Source organism: Podarcis vaucheri (genome assembly GCF_965113315.1).
Source record: "Podarcis vaucheri genome assembly, chromosome: 10".
NCBI lineage: Eukaryota > Metazoa > Chordata > Lepidosauria > Squamata > Lacertidae > Podarcis > Podarcis vaucheri.
Genome location: NC_138748.1, coordinates 69,739,966 through 69,759,676, shown reverse-complemented (window position 1 = coordinate 69,759,676; position 19,711 = coordinate 69,739,966). Strand labels below are relative to the sequence as shown.

At 47.5% G+C, this 19,711-nt stretch overlaps 1 protein-coding gene across 1 annotated transcript; it reads right to left on the bottom strand.

Moving 5' to 3' along the window:
• Window positions 1-3,166: 3,166 nt before the first annotated feature.
• On the bottom strand, window positions 3,167-19,077 carry CEP41 (centrosomal protein 41). The gene is made up of 11 exons (XM_082239201.1): window positions 18,997-19,077; window positions 15,141-15,204; window positions 14,435-14,482; window positions 11,308-11,369; window positions 11,071-11,140; window positions 10,121-10,265; window positions 8,667-8,818; window positions 7,096-7,163; window positions 5,748-5,862; window positions 4,892-5,110; window positions 3,167-3,372 (listed from the first exon to the last, which is right to left on the bottom strand). Exons 1-11 carry the CDS (start codon window positions 19,027-19,029, stop codon window positions 3,227-3,229), a joined length of 1,122 nt encoding a protein of 373 aa, XP_082095327.1. The 5' UTR covers window positions 19,030-19,077; the 3' UTR covers window positions 3,167-3,226.
• Between the last annotated feature and the right edge of the window lie 634 nt (window positions 19,078-19,711).

Genomic DNA, 19,711 nt, shown 5'->3' with positions numbered 1-19,711 from the left:
CCAGCTTTTTGTTTTTGTTTTAAAAAGGACTAAGAACTGCCAGCCAATAAAAAAGCAGGTGGAAAGGGAAAACACTACAAAGCTCAATCAGTCTTCTGTGCAAAAAAAGACGATCACCGCAGACCAAGAGGGAGCAACACATATGCCAAGGGCAAACGTCAACCAACCATCAATCTCGCCATTTATAATAAATACATGATATTTAAATACGACTCATTTCGAATGGTCAGGAAATCACTGCCAGGCGAGGCAGGGTTCAGGATAAATATGGGGAAGAGGAAGCACAGAAGACTTCTGTGACTTGGTTGCGTAAGGCAAACAAGCTTAGCTGAAGGACTCTGCCAACACTGCAGACTGACCCAGACGCCAGACAGAATATTCACCCCCAATTCTTGGAGCCTACCCTATTTAATAGCAGCTGCCCTTTGACAATCAGTTTTACTCAAGATGATCGCTCAAAAGGAACAAAAATCAAATGGGAGAACTGCTCAGAAAGATGTCCACAATAGCTTAAGGATATTGCAGATGACGTCCAACAAACAGCTGAGGAGTGAAACGCTCTGATGCCTGTCTTAACAGCCCCCAGTCTACAGAGGAGGAGCAATTCCAGGCTACTGTTAAAGCTAAGGCAAGGAACAAGCAAATGCAGGAAAAAACCCAGAGAGAGCCAGGTGGCTGATGAATGCCAAACTCATTAGTTGCTACGGGGGTTGGTGGTCACTTTTTGTAACCCTGCAAAGTTCGTTTCATATAAAAATAGAGCTCTTTAAAAAATCTGTATAAAAAGAACAGCCCCAAAGGGCAGCTTTTCAAATTGGAGGTGAAGAAAAATGTGTGCCACATGGAACCCCTAGCAAGATCTTGCTTCTAAGATTTGAGATCCCTTGTACGGGGCAAAGCTGAGATGCTGTAGTGTTGCTTCCAGGGGCTTATGAATGCAGACAGGGGTTAAAACGTCACCAGGGATACAACTAGCTTGTAGAGTTGACGGCTGCAGTCGCAACTTGAAGAGAAATAGATCCTGATGTTCCCCAAATGTTTTGGGACTTTCTGCTCCCATCAGCCCCAGCTGACTTGGCCAGTGGTCAGGGATGATGGGAGCTATGGTTCCAAAACATTGGGAGGGCACCAGATTTCGGGAGACTGATCCAGGGCTATTTTATGACAGTGCCATATGGGGAAAGTTGAAGGACGGAAACAAGGCCAAAGTGTCAAATTAAAAAGGAGACAGCAGCCTGCATGAGGAACCACACACAGCCGTATCTGTATGGGGTCTACAAATGCAACTGATGGGGCAGAGACAATTCTACAATTTAGTGCTTTAAATGGTAGAGTGTCCAGGGAAGACTGTGCCTCCTAGGACATCTAATGGGATCATCTTCATCCACGGAAAAAGCTTGTGGGATGATCTGCACCTGGAAAACGGCATACTGGAAATCTGGGCAGATTTTCTCCTAGGAAAGGCCTGCAAAACGGGAGGCAGCTGGAATCTTGGGTCTTTGCTCAAAGCAGATTGTACATTTACGGTCCCCATGTGGATTCTTTCAAGGGAATATTTCCAGCACTAACCTTCCTTCTGTATGTAACGAGCGGGAACAGGAAAAGGGAAGCTCTCTCTTCCTGGGACCAACATGGGACACCATTGATTGTGGCTTCCACAGGCCCCCAGCTGGTTCACACCGCAGAAACAGAGGCGACCCAGCTCCTCTTTTGGGGTCAGGAGAGAGAGGAAAACAAAGGGGCTTAGGAGGAGCAGGCTGTAAGCTCCGACGCTGCTAAGCAGGATCAGTGTTGCAGCAGTAAGCTGCCCATGACCTCTGGAGCGGAGATGTCCATGCCACAGACCCATTGGCACCATAGCTCAGGACTGAAAGCCAAAAGATAATTGCTCCAGTTTCTATTTGACACCGACAAGAAACCAGCTTGTCTTAAGGGCCAAGGTTGGGGAACACTAGGACCTCTCTGCCTCCTGCAAGGTGAACCACAGGTGGAAGGGAGAACTGATCTGGCACGGATGCCACTCTGAGCTGTTCGGACCACAGCGGAGGTGAAGGCATTTTCTCCTGCACAGCCAGCTGACTGCGCAAACTGTAAAAGAGAATGGCTGGCAGAGAGACAGTGTGCCACCGGCCTGCTTGTCGATGTGCCATTAATCTCAGGTGTCCTAGCAAGAGAAAGGAAATGTCACAGGGGGAGGGGGGGAGAGGAAAGGGGTCAAAAGGACTCCCCTTTCTGCCAACGCAACAAGCCAAGCAAATTTGCCAGAAGCTATCTGTATGTGAAACGCTGTCCTTTTGAGGTATGAGCGGCCTCAAAACTACCGGGGGTGGAATTACACCGCTCCATTGTGATGCTCAGCATCACTCTCAGAGGCAAACAAACAATGGAATTACGAAGTGGGACGGATACATTCTCCCTCCGCCACAACTTCTGCTACTCTCCCAAAATCAGGAAGTTTTTATTGCTAAGAGATTTCATCTAGGTGATGGAATGGCTTTGCCTTCTATCCCTTGCATCTTATTTCCAGCATCTTTCACGATCTGGTCCCCAAAGTTATCCTTCAATGTTAAGGGAGGGAACTTTCCCTTTGTGCTGCCCACATATTCACAATCATAGCCTGGAATGGCCACAGCGAGATAAATAGCCGGCCAAGGTTTATGGCTCTGAAAATCCAGGAAGCGGAGGAGTTACGTTTTCCCTTTTATGTACAACTGCTGTTCTTAAGAGTATTTTTGGGACAACGGCAAAGAACTCTGGGCAGAAGGCCACAAATTAAACACTCAGATCACCCATTCATCCCCTGGCTGTACCACAAATGTCTAGTTATTATAACTCAAGCACTTAACCAACTTTGTTCACTACTAACTTTGCTCAGTTTGCTCCATTTCTGCTCAAAGTCCAGTCACATTTTTGGATTGCTCTGGTTTACATGTTCTCACGTACCAGCAGTTAGGAAATCCCATTACCTTTAGCGGTGGGGGGAGTCTTAGCTGGGAGGTTTAGATATGGTTAGCCTGTTTCCTTCCCACCCTGGGCTTCTTTTCCGCTCCAAAGGTCCATGGCCTGTGGCGTTTCCCCCTCTCCTATTCCATACCTTGCCCACCTTTGCTCCTCTGCCCCTCTCTGTCCCGTGCGCCCCACCTTCCTAAAAGCGAAAGACTGGCTGTAGTGATCAAAGGGCCCCAGGAAGAGGGACTCTCTTTTATTGAGTGGGAAACGACACCGTCTATCTCCAGGGCCTGCTTTGCAGGCTGCTGCTGCTGAGGGAGCGGGTGGAGAGGGACACCGCTGTGTTGGTGGTGGGCAGGTTCTGGCTGCTCCGCACGGCGGTGGCTTTGGAGTCTCGGGCTGAAGAACCGCGGCTAAGACGGGCTGTAAGAGAGGAAGAAGAACAGGAGGGCGAGTGAGGCAAGCAAGCTGCCCTCTGGCTAAGCAACCCAGGCCAACAAGGCACAGCTTGGGATACATCCATGCCTGGTACTTTTCCCTCTTTTGCTCCTGAATCTCTTTGCTCCACTCAATGTTAAAACTTAGGCTGTAAGCTTCTCAGGGCCGGAATCTGTCTTTTGGGGCTTATGTTGATCTTGTAACCTAAATAATAACTTAACTGTGATGATAGGTAAAGGTAAAGGAACCCCTGACCATTAGGTCCAGTCATGACCGACTCTGGGGTTGCGGCGCTCATCTCGATTTATCAGCCGAGGGAGCCAGCGTACAGCTTCCAGGTCATGTAGCCAGCAGGACTAAGCTGCTTCTGGTGAACCAGAGCAGCGCACAGAAATGCCGTTTACCTTCCCGCCGGAACGGTACCTATTTATCTACTTCCACTTTGATGTGCTTTCGAACTGCTAGGTTGGCAGGAGCTGGGACCGAGCAGTGGGAGCTCACCCCATCGCGGGGATTCGAACCGCCGACCTTCTGATCAGTGGTTTAACCCACAGCACCACCCACGTCCCTAACTGTGATGATATAAATAATGAATTGCTGTACTGAATTGCTGTATGCGGCAGCTAGACTGGTCACTGGGAGTGGCCGCCAAGACCACATAACACCAGTCTTGAAAGACCTACACTGGCTCCCAGTACGTTTCTGAGCACAATACAAAGTGTTGGTGCTGACCTTGAAAGCCCTAAACAGCCTTGGTCCACTATACCCGAAGGAGCGTCTCCACCCCCATTGTTCTGCCCGGACACTGAGGTCCAGTGCCAAGGGCTTTCTGGCGGTTCCCTCACTGCGAGAAGCCAAATTACAGGGAACCAGGCAGAGGGCCTTCTCGGTAGTGGCGCCTCCCACCAAATGTCAAAGAGAACAACTACCAAACTTTTAGAAGACATCTGAAGGCAGCCGTTTAGGGAAGCTTTTAATGTCTAATAGGTTATTGTATTTTAGTGTTTTGTTGGTAGCTGCCCAGAGTGGCTGGGGAAGCCCAGCCAGATGGGAGGGGGTATAAATAATAAATTATTATTATTATTATTATTATTATTATTATTATTATTATTATTGGTTGGTTTTAACAGATGTTCTTAGCTTGTATGTTTTACTGACTGCAAGTTCTTTTGAGTGTTTTAAAAAACACCAGAGCAGTAATTCAGAAGTTTTACATTTACCATTCTTTCTGACAGACAGAAATTCAGCAGGTGGTGGGGAGGAAGTGAGTCATTGAAATTAATATGCATTGCTAACTTAGGTCTGTAAATTTCATTTGGTCTATTCTACGAGTATGACTCGCATTGGAAACAACCCTTTATAATGGATTGCTCTGAAGTCATTTCTGCACCAGAGAGAGTAATTTTAGTTCCCCATCCCATCCCACCCTCCCTGGACTTGCCCCATATTTTGCCTGACCAAAGGTGACAACCCCAGCTGTAGGAGACAGACAGCTAAGTCTTACTGGAGGAATCTGTCGGAAGTTGCTCCTCTTCTAGATAGTACTGTATCTTTTGTAGATCTTCTGCTGTAAATCTCCATTTATTCTCAGCGGGAGGGGGGAGGGGCTGCCTGGGAGTGGCTCTTTTCCGGGCGGTCCCAGGCTGGCTGGCCGACAGGCAAGAGGAAGGGAATGTGCCAGTTACCAGACCTTCGGGGATTTTCTGAGCGACGACTCTGAGACCTGGCAGGCAAGGAGAGAGATTCTGAGAACACAGTCCAGCTCGACCTCTTCCGATGTTGATGTTACTCTGAACGTGCTAAAGCCTGATTTAGAATGAAGCTTCTGCTTATATTGGCATGGTCTGTTGCGCATTTAGCACTGGAAATGGAGGCAGTGCACATATCACTCTCTCTCTGCCCTGCTGGGCGAGGGAATATGGTGGAAAAATAATCACAGCTGCCTGTTCATTGAAACACTGAGGAAGAAGGGACGAAATGAGGTTTCTGTGTTCAGGGCTAATGTGCTATGCGCAACTCTTTTAAAAGAGAAACCCAGATATATGCAAAGTGTGCTTGGTGATTTGCATAACCAGACAGGTCACAAAAGCAGGATTTGGGGCAGCTTTGGCATGTGGTTTTGACCTAATTAGCCGAGCCTATTAAACTGGTTGGCTCTTTCCAGAAATTTAGCTCTTTAGGCACGTTCGTGTGCAAGCATAGCCACCAGGGCACATCACTGTACTATATGCAATGCATGTCAGTTCTCTAGAGATCACATTACAAAGTGGCCTCGGTGTGTGAGGGCTGGAGGGGAGGGAGAACGGATCTGATATCTGAAACTAGCAGGTAATTATCCGGGAAATTCCAGGGCTTCCTACCTCCAGAGAGCATGAACAAGTTTTCAAAACCTCTTTCACACATGGTGGTGGCAGCTTGGCTCGCTACTCTCTCGTCGTCGTCGTACAGAATGATGATCTTTCCATGAGCGTTTTTCTGGCGGGCGGAGATGCTAAGGCTTGTACAACCAACGGAAGTGGGAAGAGAACAAGATGGTGGCAAAGTCCCGCCCCTGACCCCATCCTCAAGCATTTAGGAATGTCAAGGTAACAGTGCCTGACAGCTCACTCCAATGGCAGATGAGGGGCACCTAGGCTTTGAGAAGTGAGATTTGGACACAAGCGTCAACACTTTCTCTCAAGGGAAACCAAGGTCAGTAGCCTCAACGTTTGGTTTCTGTCAAAGACGGGCAAGCAGCAGCTCTTGACTCCATCAAAACAAATTAAAACTCAAATTCTGTATTTGGAAGTGAGCTAAATTCGGTAACATCCCTGGACATTTTAAATGAGGAGAGATAGTCTGTGTCTCCTTTTAGTTCTGGGGTAAGGAATAGGATTGGGAGGAAAGAAGATGGATAGTTTATTATAAGGTAAAGGGACCCGTGACCGTTAGGTCCAGTCATGACCGACTCTGGGGTTGCAGTGCTCATCTTGCTTTACTGGCCGAGGGAGCCGGCGTACAGCTTCCGGGTCATGTGGCCAGCATGACTAAGCCGCTTCTGGCGAACCAGAGCAGCGCACAGAAACACCGTTTACCTTCCCGCTGGAGTGGTACCTATTTATCTACTTGCACTTTGAGGTGCTTTCGAACTGCTAGGTTGGCAGGAGCTGGGACCGAGCAACGGGAGCTCACCCCATTGCAGGGATTCGAACCGCCGACCTTCTGATTGGCAAGTCCTAGGCTCTGTGGTTTAACCCACAGCGCCACCCGCATCTCCTCTCCTTAATGGTGTGAGAGGGTGCATGTCAGGGGATGTTGTGGAGAGGAAGGATCATAGACTGGTAAGTAGGAGGAGGTGGGGGCAGCAAAAGCTCCACATATTGGACATTGGCTTATGCCCAAGTCACACCCCAGGTAGGTATCCTGGAGCCCCAATGCTTCATCTCTCTCCGCCCTTCAGATCCCTGAAGTTTTCCCCATCTGCTTTGATCCCCTTGGGGTTCCAGACCCACATATGCAAAGGAAACATGGATCTGGAAGACATACTGTGGGGAAAGCAGCGAAATATGATGATCAAGTGGATCTGAGCACAGAACTGAGCTTTCCTCAAAGGGAACGTTACGGGACTGTGAGCGTCGCTTCCTGTGGGGTCAGGGCTCCTGATCAAGCTGTGCATTTGAAGCAGAAATAATGGCAGAACACGAAGAGGCTTCTTTGGATGAAGGATACGTATTCCAAAATGTTATTCGTATAGGGATTCATGGTTCTGGATAGCGTGGCGATTGGGTAGGAGTAAGCTGCAAAGGGAAGAGAAAGACAGAAACTCAGTAGGCCTGTTCTCATTTTCTACAGCTTAAAAAGCACATACACACACAAAAAAAATCATATTGGAATCGTGAGCATCCATTTGGAGGTGGGAGGGTGGTTCTCTAGCTCTTAAGGTAGGACAATGCTGGACATTTTGTTAATCTTCAAACAGCATTTTGTGATTTTTAAAAGACATCTGAAGGCAGCCCTGTTCAAGTAAGTTTTTAGTGTCAGCTGTTGTATTATGTTTTTACTATTTTTGTTGGGAGATGCCCAGAGTGGCTGGGGCCACCCAGTCAGATGGGCAGCAAATAAATGAACGAACAAATGAATGTTATTGTTATGCTTTGTGGGCCAGAGTCCACTTTGTCAGGTACACAAAATTATCACTCTGCTCTGAGATCTGTGGATGAAGGGCAGCTTACAAATTGAATATATATATAAAATAGTGTATTATCACTTTGGTGACCACTTTAGAGACTGAATTCATGCAGTGGTGATTGGGGAGTCAGTTGCTCATTGCCTTCTCCTGAGCTAGAAAACAGCCTGCAGTTCTTGGAGCTCTTTTTAGGAAGCCAGGTGTCAGGGGACTGCCATCTGAACAGGGGAGGGAGGCAGGGATACAGAGAGCCTCCGAAACTCCTGAGGAGCAGTTCCTCTTCCAGCGGTAGGAAAAGCCACACCTCCAGAGGAGAAGAGAGGGAAGGGGCCAGCTAAGCGAGGAAAGGGCTCGAGGATGTTGCTGAGAGCCCCAGCACCTCACCTTGCCAGGCTGGCCAGGAGGAACGCACGCCACTTCCGTCGCCCAGGTTGTGCAGGGGGGTGAAATGCAAGGAGGGGAGGAGGCGGCTTGGGGTGCCGAAGTTCCTATGTTGGGGGAGAAGCCGGAAGGGGTCACTCCCGGATTCTGCAAGTGACTGAGACGGACATAAGCTTGGTAGGTCTGCACTGTAAATAGTTTGCACAATAAAACCTGCAAAAGCCAGGTCGGAGTCCGGCCTGGTTACTCATGAGCAACCACCGCCGCCATCTGACACCAGGGGGAGTCAAAAGGCATCAGCAGATGTAAGTTGGGATACTGGAAGCAGCCAGTGTGGTGTAATGGTTAAGAGCGGTGGACTCGTAATCTTGGGAACCGGGTTCGCGTCTCCGCTCCTCCACATGCAGCTGCTGGGTGACCTTGGGCCAGTCACACCTCTTTGAAGTCTCTCAGCCCCACTCACCTCACAGAGTGTTTGTTGTGGGGGAGGAAGGGAAAGGAGAATGTTAGCCGCTTTGAGACACCTTAAAGGGAGTGAAAGGCGGGATATCAAATCCAAACTCTTCTTCTCTTCTTCAGAGCAAGCTGGACACCTCCACAATGTTCTCTGCAGTTGGGAGGCTGCTTTGTCCATTCTGGTTTTCTCTAAAGGTGATTAACCTCCGCAAGGGGGGGGGGAGAGAGGATGCTTATGGTCACGCAACCTCCTGGGGTCACGCTCTGGCTGCCTCACCTCCCACTATGTGGCACTGCTCAAACGCATCCCGCTCTCGCACGTCCAGCAGCAGGTAGGGGCAGTCGGGGTAAGGTCTGTCTTTTTCAAAGTTTTCCGTTTTCTTCGGGGCATCTCTCCCCAGGTCCAGCTCACCCACGCCACTGATGACACTGGGAGAAAGAGGAGCCATTAAATTCAGGATAAAGGCACAATAAAGACCGCCGCCAGCCTGTCAGGTCAAAATAGCATGTTTCTGTGGTTATCAGTGCTAGGCAGAAGCTGATCAAAGGAGCCAGCAATTTAGTGACAGACACTGCCCTCTGAGTTCAGAACAGACAGCAAACCAGCCAGTTTCCTAGGTGATGAATCCTGTAACCCCTTAAGATCACAGAGGGAGGTTCTGCTCCTGGTGCCAGTAACTAAGAGCATCTGAAGATACCCTAACTTACTCTGCAGGGTTCCTGCAAAGATAAAATGGGAGAGCAAAGACATCGAATGATTCCTTGAACTTAATGGGAAAAGGTAAGGTTAATTATAAGGACAGGGACATGGGTGGCGCTGTGGGTTAAACCGCAGAGCCTAGGACTTGCCGATCAGAAGGTCGGCGGTTCAAATCCCAACGACGGGGTGAGCTTCCGTTGCTCGGTCCCTGCTCCTGCCAACCTAGCAGTTCGAAAACACATCAAAGTGCAAGTAGATAAATAGGTACCACTCTGGTGGGAAGGTAAACGGCGTTTCCGTGCGCTGCTCTGGTTTGCCAGAAGCGGCTTAGTCATGCTGGCCACATGACCCGGAAGCTGTATGCCGGCTCCCTTGGCCAGTAAAGCAAGATGAGTGCCGCAACCCCAGAGTCGGTCACAACTGGACCTAATGGTCAGGGGTCCCTGTACCTTTAAATATAAGGACAAAAGCCCAGCTACTCCAGGAGTGGGGAACATCTGGTCCGTGGGCCAAATGTGACCCACTAGGCTTCCCAACTTCGCCCACTGAACACTCCCCAATGCTTGTGAGAAGTTCACAAGCAGGGCAGGAAAGCAGTAGCCCTCCTCCTGCTCTTTGTCCCCAGCAGCTGGTATGAAGGTATGCTGCTTCCTGAGATTCCATTTAGCTGATGGCTAACGGTCATTGGTAGAAAAGGACATGGGTGCCCAGCTAGGACAAGGAGGGAGGCTTCTATGATCACAGTTCCTTGCTTTCCAACTCCTTTCTCGTGGAAGCTTGACTGATCAAGTCTCATCCAACTTTTTGGAAAGGCTATCAAACACCCCAATGGACCTGCTTCAGCATTTTAAGCCAAGCTAAGGCATGGTTTGGAATACCATGTGTTGCTTTTGGAGTCTCATCTATTAGTATTAGCGGACTTCATCAAATTGCATCACTGATTTTTTCCAAACCCGTCTTTGCAGGGAGCAAAAAGAATCAGGGCAGGTGGAAGGAAGGAAGCCCGAGCACAGAGACAGACTCTTGGATACCTCTGTAGGGTGGAACGATACGACTCCCCGGCTCCGGTGTTGTTTATGAACAGGATGGGACTGGCTGGTTTGTCACCAGGGCTGCTTTTGCCATTGGTCTCTGCTGCCATGTCAGGGCTGTTATCTGCAGGAGCAGCATCGCCTTCTGAAACAGGGGTGGGGGGAAGGCAGATATTTCACTGAAAAAAGATATTTATCTAAAAGCATTTCTGAATCTCTGAAGACCTTTAAATCTCTCAATAGTGTACAAAATGAGAAAAACAATAAAGACAGAAATTTGGTAATAATAGGGTTTAGTATGAGGAATGAGGATAAGTGAAGGGATAAGTTAGACTGGGATTCTGCTGTAGAGGATGAGATAGAGGCTATTTCCAAAGCCTCTAGACTGTATGGACAATAAGCTTTCCAGAGACATAGAAATGCTCTTCTCCCCTTGTAGCACATGATTATATCTGCATTCATTTGCTCATAGGAAACCAAATTTTCAGGACTTGCCAAATCCCAAAGCCTCCTGCTAGGAACAGAACCAGCACCCATTGGACAGTGTTTGCGACATCGCTGATGACAAGACACAATGCCCACCATTTGGCATGCATCTATCTCCGGGACAATCTTTTAACTTTTAACAAGTGCTTACTTTGTCATGTAAGAACCCAAACAGTTCTTTAAATAAGGAAGAAAAGTAGTAAGCAGATCTCTATGTGGGGAAAAGTCATAGCCCAGCGGCAGAGGACATGCTTTATATACGCAGAACATCCCAGGTTTGATACTAAAACAGGATCTCAGGTCATAGGTCGGGGGAAACCAAGTAGCCAGCGCCAGAACAAAATGGACCACTGGCACAAAGTTACAAAGCAGGACTTTATGCCTACACTTCTTTCCTTGTAGCAGTATTCTACCATGTCCAAGAACCTTTAAAAAAGTAATTTCATAGAAGCCCCGGACCTTACCATCAAACTTTTGATTTTCCTCACATGGTACTTCTGAGTTTTCATCAGCTAGGGAAGCAACCTGGGTCACCTGTGGATTGAGGCAAAAGCAGCATCAGTCTAGAGGAAGGCCAACCCATCTGTTATACAAGAGCTGGGGTGGGAGCTGGGGACAATAGGAGTTTATGAGAAGCATTTGAACTACTGTGAAAACAGTGGGACACTTCAGGAAAAATGCAGTTTAAGGACAGAACATACCAGCTGGGCGAAAGTAGTCACTTTCAGTCTCTTGAAGAGCTCATCTTTCTTGTATCTGTAATCTGGAAAACAGTGAAGAGGTGTAATCTATGAGGAAACTTTGGCAGCACCATTGCATTAGTTCCATGTATTATACTTGCATTCCGCTCTTCTTCCAAGGATGTACAAAAACTTAGGAACTGTTCTTAGAATAAGGTTACCAGACGTCCTCGTTTCCCGGGGACAGTCCCCAGTTTTACAAATCCGTCCCGTGACAAAACCCATCTATTTAGTAGGAAGTTGAAAAGTGTCCCAGGATTCATTTTTAAAAAATCTGGTAACTTTATCTTAGAACGAAATCCAATCTCGCTCCCAACCACCTTGAACGGGATTGTGCAGGGAACAGAGCCCAAACCCCTCAGATCTACCCAACTAAAGATTCACCCAATTCCCACGCCAATTCCCTCTCTCAAGGGTGGGGAAATCTGTGGCCTGCCATACATTATTGGACTCCCTTCATATCCCTGATCACTAGCCATGTGGCTGGGTCTGGTGGGAGTTGCACGCCATCATCATCTGGAGGGTGACAGGTTCCTCAGCCCTGCACTATCTACTGCTGCCTTCACAAAGGGTTGGAGGTGGGATCCAAAAGGTCACCTGAGACCTCCTTCTAACCAAAGAAAGCCCTTCCTCAAATCAGCAGCACCAGTTACTTCATGCAATCCAGCCCACACTGAACTAACAAGCAGAGGACTGAGCACACGGAAGCACAAGCCTGCATACAACTCTGAATGACGTGAGAAAGCAAGACAAGGATCACAACCACTCCATGGATATTCATAAGGTCAACATATACAAGACGCTGCTAAACTGAGCATGACTGAACTTTGCTTTTCAGCTACCAGCACTTTAAATGAAACAATCTTAGCACCACTTGCCACGAAGTAAATATTTATTTATTATTTTCCCTTCCAGGCCTGGTCCAGGGGCATTATAAAAATGATGGATATGGATATCCAACAATTTGCTGTCCTTAAGAAGAAGAAGAAGAGTTTGGATTTGATATCCCGCTTTATCACTACCCGAAGGAGTCTCAAAGCGGCTAACATTCTCCTTTCCCTTCCTCCCCCATAACAAACACTCTGTGAGGTGAGTGGGGCTGAGAGACTTCAGAGAAGTGTGACTGGCCCAAGGTCACCCAGCAGCTGCATGTGGAGGAGCAGGGACGCAAACCCGGTTCCCCAGATTACGAATCTACCGCTCTTAACCACTACACCACACTGGCTCTCCTTAAGGGAAGAGAAGAAAATCTACAGCTCCCATCAGCACCAGCCAGCAGGGAGCTGTGGCCCAAAGCAGTTAGGGGTATCAGATAGAAGAGAAAATTAACAGAGCCATTTTGTCCCACAACATCAGCACAACATACCTGGAACTGATTCAGAAGGTCCCTTTAAGGCTCCAGACATCTTGAAGCAAAGATTCAAAGACAACCAAAGTACGACTGTTCAGAAGAGTCTAGAGCTCCTCAGGAGCAGCAAAACAAGATTTACAATGAGAAGAAAACTAGGTGGTTTGTTTCTCACCCATGTCCACTAGATAGGCAAATGAGGACTACACCTGCTGGCTTCTCAGTTTTGATTTTCTAGCCTCGTAGCTCTTTTTCTCAAGTTACAGAAGAGACAGAGGCAACACTGTACCAGGCATTTAAGCCTGTGTCCAACTGGTGTCGTCTATCCATGAGAAATCAAAGATGGTTAGCAAATTATCTGAACCACACAAGGTGCTATTCACCACCGGCCCAGTGAGAGGGTACCTGCATCTAAGCTTCTTGAAGTGGGATTTATAGAGAAAAAAAGAGTCTGACACAAAAGAGGCACTCGGGTTTGCACAACAGGGAGTGCAGAGGAAGAAAGGGACAGAAACACAACAAGTTTTGTAGCCGTGATACAACGAGACCGCTGCTAAGATTTCAGTACTCAAAAGCAATCTCTGAACAAAAGAATGTTGTGGAACAAAGTAACTTCATTTCTAGTTGACCAAAGCAATTGCAACTAAAAAAAAGGAGTGCAGAGTGAGGAAAAGCCAAAACAGTTCTGTTTTTGAAAAATGTACCTGAAATCCCTTTGTATTCTAAGTATGTAATGTGACTTGCTACTTGAACTGTACAAAACAGTTCTCAGAATTAATTAAGCTGACAATCTTAGCATTCGTTTTGGAAAGCTTCCAGTCCCCATTTTTGCACAATGATGTTCTGAAAATGCACGCGGTGACATAGGCACACTTTGGTGAAGATTAATCCCTGAACGTGACTTTCCCTGAACAGAGATGCTTTGAATTTGGGTTGTGGGAGATCTCAGAATCATAGAATTGTAGAGTTGTAAGGGACCCTTAAAAGCAGAGACATCACCTTGCCAACAAAGGCCTGTATAGTTAAAGCTATGGTTTTCCCAGGAGTGATGTATGGAAGTGAGAGCTGGACCATAAAGAAGGCTGATCGCTGAAGAATTGATGCTTTTGAATTCTGGTGCTGGAGGAGACTCTTGAGAGTCCCATGGACTGCAAGAAGATCAAACCTCTCCATTCTGAAGGAAATCAGCCCTGAGTGGTCACTGGAAGGAGAGATCCTGAAGCTGAGGCTCCAAGACTTTGGCCACCTCATGAGAAGAGAAGCCTCCCTGGAAAAGACCTTGATGTTGGGAAAGATGGAGAGCACAAGGAGAATGGGACGACGGAGGACGAGATGGTGGGACAGTGTTCTCGAAGCTACCAGCATGAGTTTGACCAAACTGTGGGAGGCAGTGGAAGACAGGAGGGCCTGGTGTGCTCTGGTCCAGGGGGTCACGAAGAGCCAGACACGACTAAACACCAACAACAAGGGACCCTGAGGGTCATCTAACCCAAGTCCCTGGAATGTAGGAATCTCAGCCAGATCATACATGACAGCAATTGCAAAGATGCCAACAACGTGTTAATTCCAGGACCCCTGCCCCCTGCTTGGGTGGGAACAATCTCAAGTCACATGGCAGAGTCTCAAAGTGCTAAACCCACTACAACAAGTTACCCTACATTCTCCCCCCCCCCAAGCTCAATCTGTGGGTCTGAGTGAGTGGATTACAGAAGTCTAAGTGGTGGTTGTGATGTTACTCACTTCTTTTGATCTCTTCCAGTTTTTCAGTGTATTTGGTCATACTGCTACCTACAAGAGAACATACACCCAATGATGCATCCCTTTCCCACCAAAGATGTGCGATTAATTCATTCTACAGCAATAGAAATGTTGGGGAAATGTTGGGAGAAATCTAAACTGTTACCAAGGCCTCGCCTCACCTGTTTATTCTAAGTTAATCCTATGCTCATAATCCTTAATGTGGATTAGTAGGGCTGGAAAATCATACACATCGAAAAATAGTTAATGCTAGGTCTGTGAGGCTTGAAATATATATTTTATTTATTGCATTTTAGTCCTGCTCTTCTTCCAAGGAGCTCAGGGTGGCAAACGTGTTTTCACCTGTCCCATCTGACTCTTGCAACAATCCTCTTAAATAAGTAGGGCTGAAATGAAATAAAGAACCAACTTTTCTAATAGGTGACCAAATACCTAAGTTTACAAGCCTTCTCTAACACGATTATCAAATGTGCTGACTTTCTAATAGCTTGTACTAAGTTTACACTGAGATCTAAGTCACAAAAGCACATTATTACCTCATGATCTGACATCACAGCCCACAACCCTTGAAAGGTAACAACCTCCAGGATATAGAAAAAAAAAATCCATGGATTGGACGCAGCAAGGTTTCTGTCTCACTTTTCTCTGATTTATACATTTCTATCCAAGCAGAGAGATGTTCACTTACCTGTGTCAAGGCGAGTTTTTACATGCTGGTATTTAGGATTCTGTGGGATCCTTTTGGTCAAAAACTGTTGTGTTTTTGAAAGAAAAAAAGGAAAGAGAGAAACCTTCAGTATACACAACAGGTATCCCAAGTATGGAGTGAAGAACTGGAATGCCAGATGAGATGTGCACATAATTGTTGAAACAAGAGTGTAGAAAGAAAATTTGGGCAGTAGTGGTCCTAAACCCAAGAGCCAATATACTAAGATATGCAAAGAGGCAAATGGCATAAGACCACATTTTATCACAACACAAACTTTATTTCTTCCTCCAGCCTCTACCAACGCTACACATTTATTACCCCTACTCTAACAGCTTTACTTCCACTTCATTCGCTGAGTTTAACCAAGGGGATCCTTTTTATTTATTTACAGTGGTACCTTGGGTTACAGACACTTCAGGTTACAGACTCCGCTAACCCAGAAAAAGTACCTCGGGTTAAGAACTTTGCTTCAGGATGAAAACAGAAATTGTGCTCCGGTGGCGCGGTGGCAGCAGGAGGCCCCATTAGCTAAAGTGGTGATTCAGGTTAAGAACAGTTTCAGGTTAAGAATGGACCTCCAGAACGGATTAAGTACTTAACCCGAGGTACCACTGTACTAAATATGCCATCCATCCTTACTCTAGTTTATTAAGCTGGTCCTTTCTCCTCCCCTTGGTCTGGGAGAAAGGAAAAACAAGTCTTATTATTGTAGGCCCACTCCATAATGTCCATGCGCTATGCAGGACTACAGGTCACAGTGATCCAATGTGACCCCCGAAACTCCCAGTGCACCTCAGGGAAATTAGGATGAGGAGATGATCTAACAACCCAGCTGTCCTGTTGCTTCCAGTAATGCCAGACTGACACAGGGTAGTGGTTTTAACAGGCCCTCAGGAACAGCAGGGCCTTGTCTTCATGCTGTGCACTGGGGAGTTAGCAAGTCTACTTTAACTAATCATAGTGAGCTTCATTCTTTTGCATAGGGGGCTCGAAGACTGCTGATCCTGGCTAGGTGGTGTTCAAACTACCCCTCAGTCAGAGCAGCACTGGAAGGACCAGAGTGGCTGGGTTATTTGATCTCCTGGTTCCAAATGGACTCACGGCCTGCTAGGGAAAATAGATATCAGCACAGAACTGTAGACTGCCAGACAGCACACAGATATTGTGGCTTGAGCTCAGGCAATTACATGCCCTGGAAGTGATTCTCTTCAGTTTGATTCCTATCAACTTTCAGCAAAAGTGTAGGGCTGAAAAAATAACCCAGATTCCTAGGAGCTAGCATAAAAGTTATTGGTGCCTGTACAAAGAGGCACCCAGTAGCTTTGCAGCCTTGTTCACTTGTCCAACTGGCAATGTCGTATTATATACAACTGCCTCAAAGGTCCATTCACACGATCCTGTTAAAATGGCAATTATTGAATCAAATAAATTGTTTTAAACTACTCTGTCTCCTCCTCACAATGAGGAGGCAGGGGGTTGGACTCGATGGCCCTTGTGGTCTCTTCCAACTCTATGATTCTATGATTCTATGATTCTAGGTTGGCAAAGTATTTGTGTCATTGCTTTTCTCTTTCATGCACACACACACACCACACCATATCACCACAGGTTCTTACCCAAAACTCTGCAGCAGCACAGAGAAGCAAGAATTCTGATATACATTCACAACAGAGTTTTCCCCAGACCTGCTTGGAGCTGCTAGAGATTGAACCAGTGATGTTCTGCATTCAAAGCATCATGTGCTCCACCAACAAGCTGCAGCCTCCCTTCTGAACAGAGTGTCACAACCAATCATTAATTTAGTTATGTCTGAAAACATAACGAATGAAAGCAGTTGTTTGGGTAGAACAATATTTCAGCAGGACTTTGCCACCAGCCCACTGCCATCTCAGTCCTGACCCTCCAAAGTCACTGCAGAGTCAGGGAACCTGTGGCTTTCCAAATGATACTGGACTCCAACTCCCATCAGCCCCAGCCAGTCTGGCCAATCAATGGTCAGGGATGGAGGGAGCTGTCTGGTCAATCAATGGTAAGGGATGCTGCCACTCTCCTTCTGACTTTAAAAAAAATGTTTTTGAAAGGAAGTTCAGTCTGGCCAATCAGTGGCCAGGGATGGAGGGAGCAACATCTGGAGGGCCACAGCTTTCCCACCCAGAGTCACATGTCATTCATAAAGCAATTTCAACATCCGTCCATTAAATCACCAATATGAGGTGGAGAGAGCGCTCATTACAGAAACCATGCAGGGCAAAGGGAAACCCAAAGCCAAGACAAGAGCTCAGTTAAAAGGATGCAGCAATCATGTACTATGTGTTATGACTACCTACCCACCAACATGGTCAACTTAGTAAGCCTCCATCAATCACAGTGAGTTACAAGTATGATGTCTCTAGCCAGAGAAAATGACAGAGAAAATTCTTCCCCAGATCCTCGGCTGGAACTCAAATCCAGTCTCCCATATCCCACTGGCTCTCACATTCAGTTGGCATCACCAGGGTAACAGCAGGAAATTTAAACAGTACCATGATTTGGTACCTGCCTTCCACATCAGCGGAAGCAGGAAGCATCAATAATGAGAAAGCCAGAGCTTTCTTTCCGAAACCTGTTTTTTAAAAATCAGAATGAGGGTGGCAGCAGCAGCAGCAGCAAATGTGCAACTCAGACACCTAAGACAAGATATTACAGTAGCCCTGCTGGATACAATAGGTCTAGCAGCCTCCTTCCTGTACCAGCCAGCAGGATGCTTCTGAGAAGCTCGCAAGTTTGTCTCCTAGCAACTGCTCCTGGAAGGTACACTGCTCCTGACTGTGGAAGTTCCATACAGCCTGAGTGGCTAATGGCTACAAGAAGACCTCTCCCCTTCCGCAAATGTCTCTAGTCCCCTTTGGGAAGCCTAGGTTGAGGGAAACAACCCCCCCCCCAAAAAAAATCATTTTTATTTTATCCTATTAAATTTGTATACTTTTCATCCGAAGGCGGATTCACAGCATAAAAACACAACATAGAAACACAGAAAAAAAGGAGAATAAGACAATAATAGACCCCCTCCCGCAATGAAAGAGTCTATGGTAGGGGCTCCCTAGGGACTCAAATCCAGGGTTTACTGGGAACCCCCAACAAAGAAAGAGCGCCCCACCCCTTCCCCCCAAAAAAGTGGGGGGGGGGAGAGCAGCCTCTTTGGGGAGCCCCCCCCCAATTACAAAATCCAAGGTCGGCAGGTGACATTAATATGTGTGAGAGAGGGAGAAAGAAAGAAAGAAAGAAAGAAAGAAAGGCTACTCTTCTTTTTCTTATGCAGGTCCAGTGTTGCTTGAGATACTAATAATAATAATAACAATAATAAATGTTATTTATACCCCGCCCTCCCCAGCCAAGGCCGGGCTCAGGGCGGCTAACAAGCAAGAATAAAAACAAGTCGAATGAATACAACTTAAAAACAAGATTAAAATAGAACATTATTAATATTATTATTATTATTAGTAGTAGTAGGTTGGTATTATAACATTTATTAAAATAATGCTATGGGTTAATAGAAACAGCAAAGAACCAAAGAATTAAAATGCAAGCTATGTAAATATCCAACATTAAAACACAGAGGGGACCCCGCCTAAAATGAGGACCACAACCCCCCCCCAAAAAAAAGGAGGGAGAGGCCCCCACCAAGGAGGGAGAAAAGGCGCCATAGCTGGGCTTCAGGAGGGGGGGGTCGTCGGTGGGGGACCCCAAAAACGAAGGGCGACCCCCCCACACACAACACCCCGTTTTGGCTTCGTGAGGGGGGGAGCGGAGGGGCGACGGGGTCTCCCGGGGCTCCCCGCAGGGGCCGAGCCCTCACCTCAGGGTCCCCGATGCGCCTCCTCGCCGACATCCTGCCCAACTGTCAGCGTCGCCTTCCCACCGCCCCGCCCCCTCCCCTCGCGCCCGCCCCCGCGCTCCCCTCGACCAATCCCCGCCTCTCCGGCCGGCGTGCCACCGCCTCGATTGGCCCGCCTCTCGCCGCGCAGAGAACCAATCAGCGCTCTCCCGCGCGCTCTCCCTCTTAAAACCCTTTGTGAGGGCTTTTTGGCGTGCGTTTAAAGTCCCGGCGCGTAGGCGAGGAGGCGCCGCGCGTGCGCACCGTAAAAAAAGAGGCGTCTGTGGTTACCGCGGCAACGCCAGGACGCCTCCGCGTGAGGTGAGATTGTGACGTCATGTACCCTACCGCTGGTGTCCTTCCGCCGAGGCTCTGAGATTAAAGAAGAGGGTCCTTTAGAAAAATAGTGCGGAGGATTTTGGGGGGCGGCCGGGCGAGGGGTGCTTCTGGTGCCTTGTGTCCGGCCGTGGGCTTCCAGCTGGGGTACTGGGTTGCGTCTGCCGGGAGCAGGATGTTAATCTACATAGGAAATACCACCCTCCTAGCTCAAGGGCCGCATTCCCCTCTGTGAAGGCTTCTGGGGGCCACATGCGAGTGGTTCTGTCGCTCTTCCTATCATGAAATTGCTTTTGCAGCGCTTATTTGAAAGGCATCCCTATTTCTTTGATGGAAGCCGCTTTGAGCCTGATTTTTGTGT

Bases quoted from the DNA above. Each gene is read 5' to 3' on its own strand.
- CEP41 (XM_082239201.1), bottom strand. From the start codon at position 19,029: ATGTCGGCGAGGAGGCGCATCGGGGACCCTGAG. The intron at 11,141-11,307 runs GTATGTTCTGTC...CTCAATCCACAG, and splicing joins TGACTACTTTCGCCCAGCTG to GTGACCCAGGTTGCTTCCCT. The intron at 7,164-8,666 runs GTGAGGCAGCCA...TTCCCTTTGCAG, and splicing joins GCAGTGCCACATAGTGGGAG to CTTACTCCTACCCAATCGCC.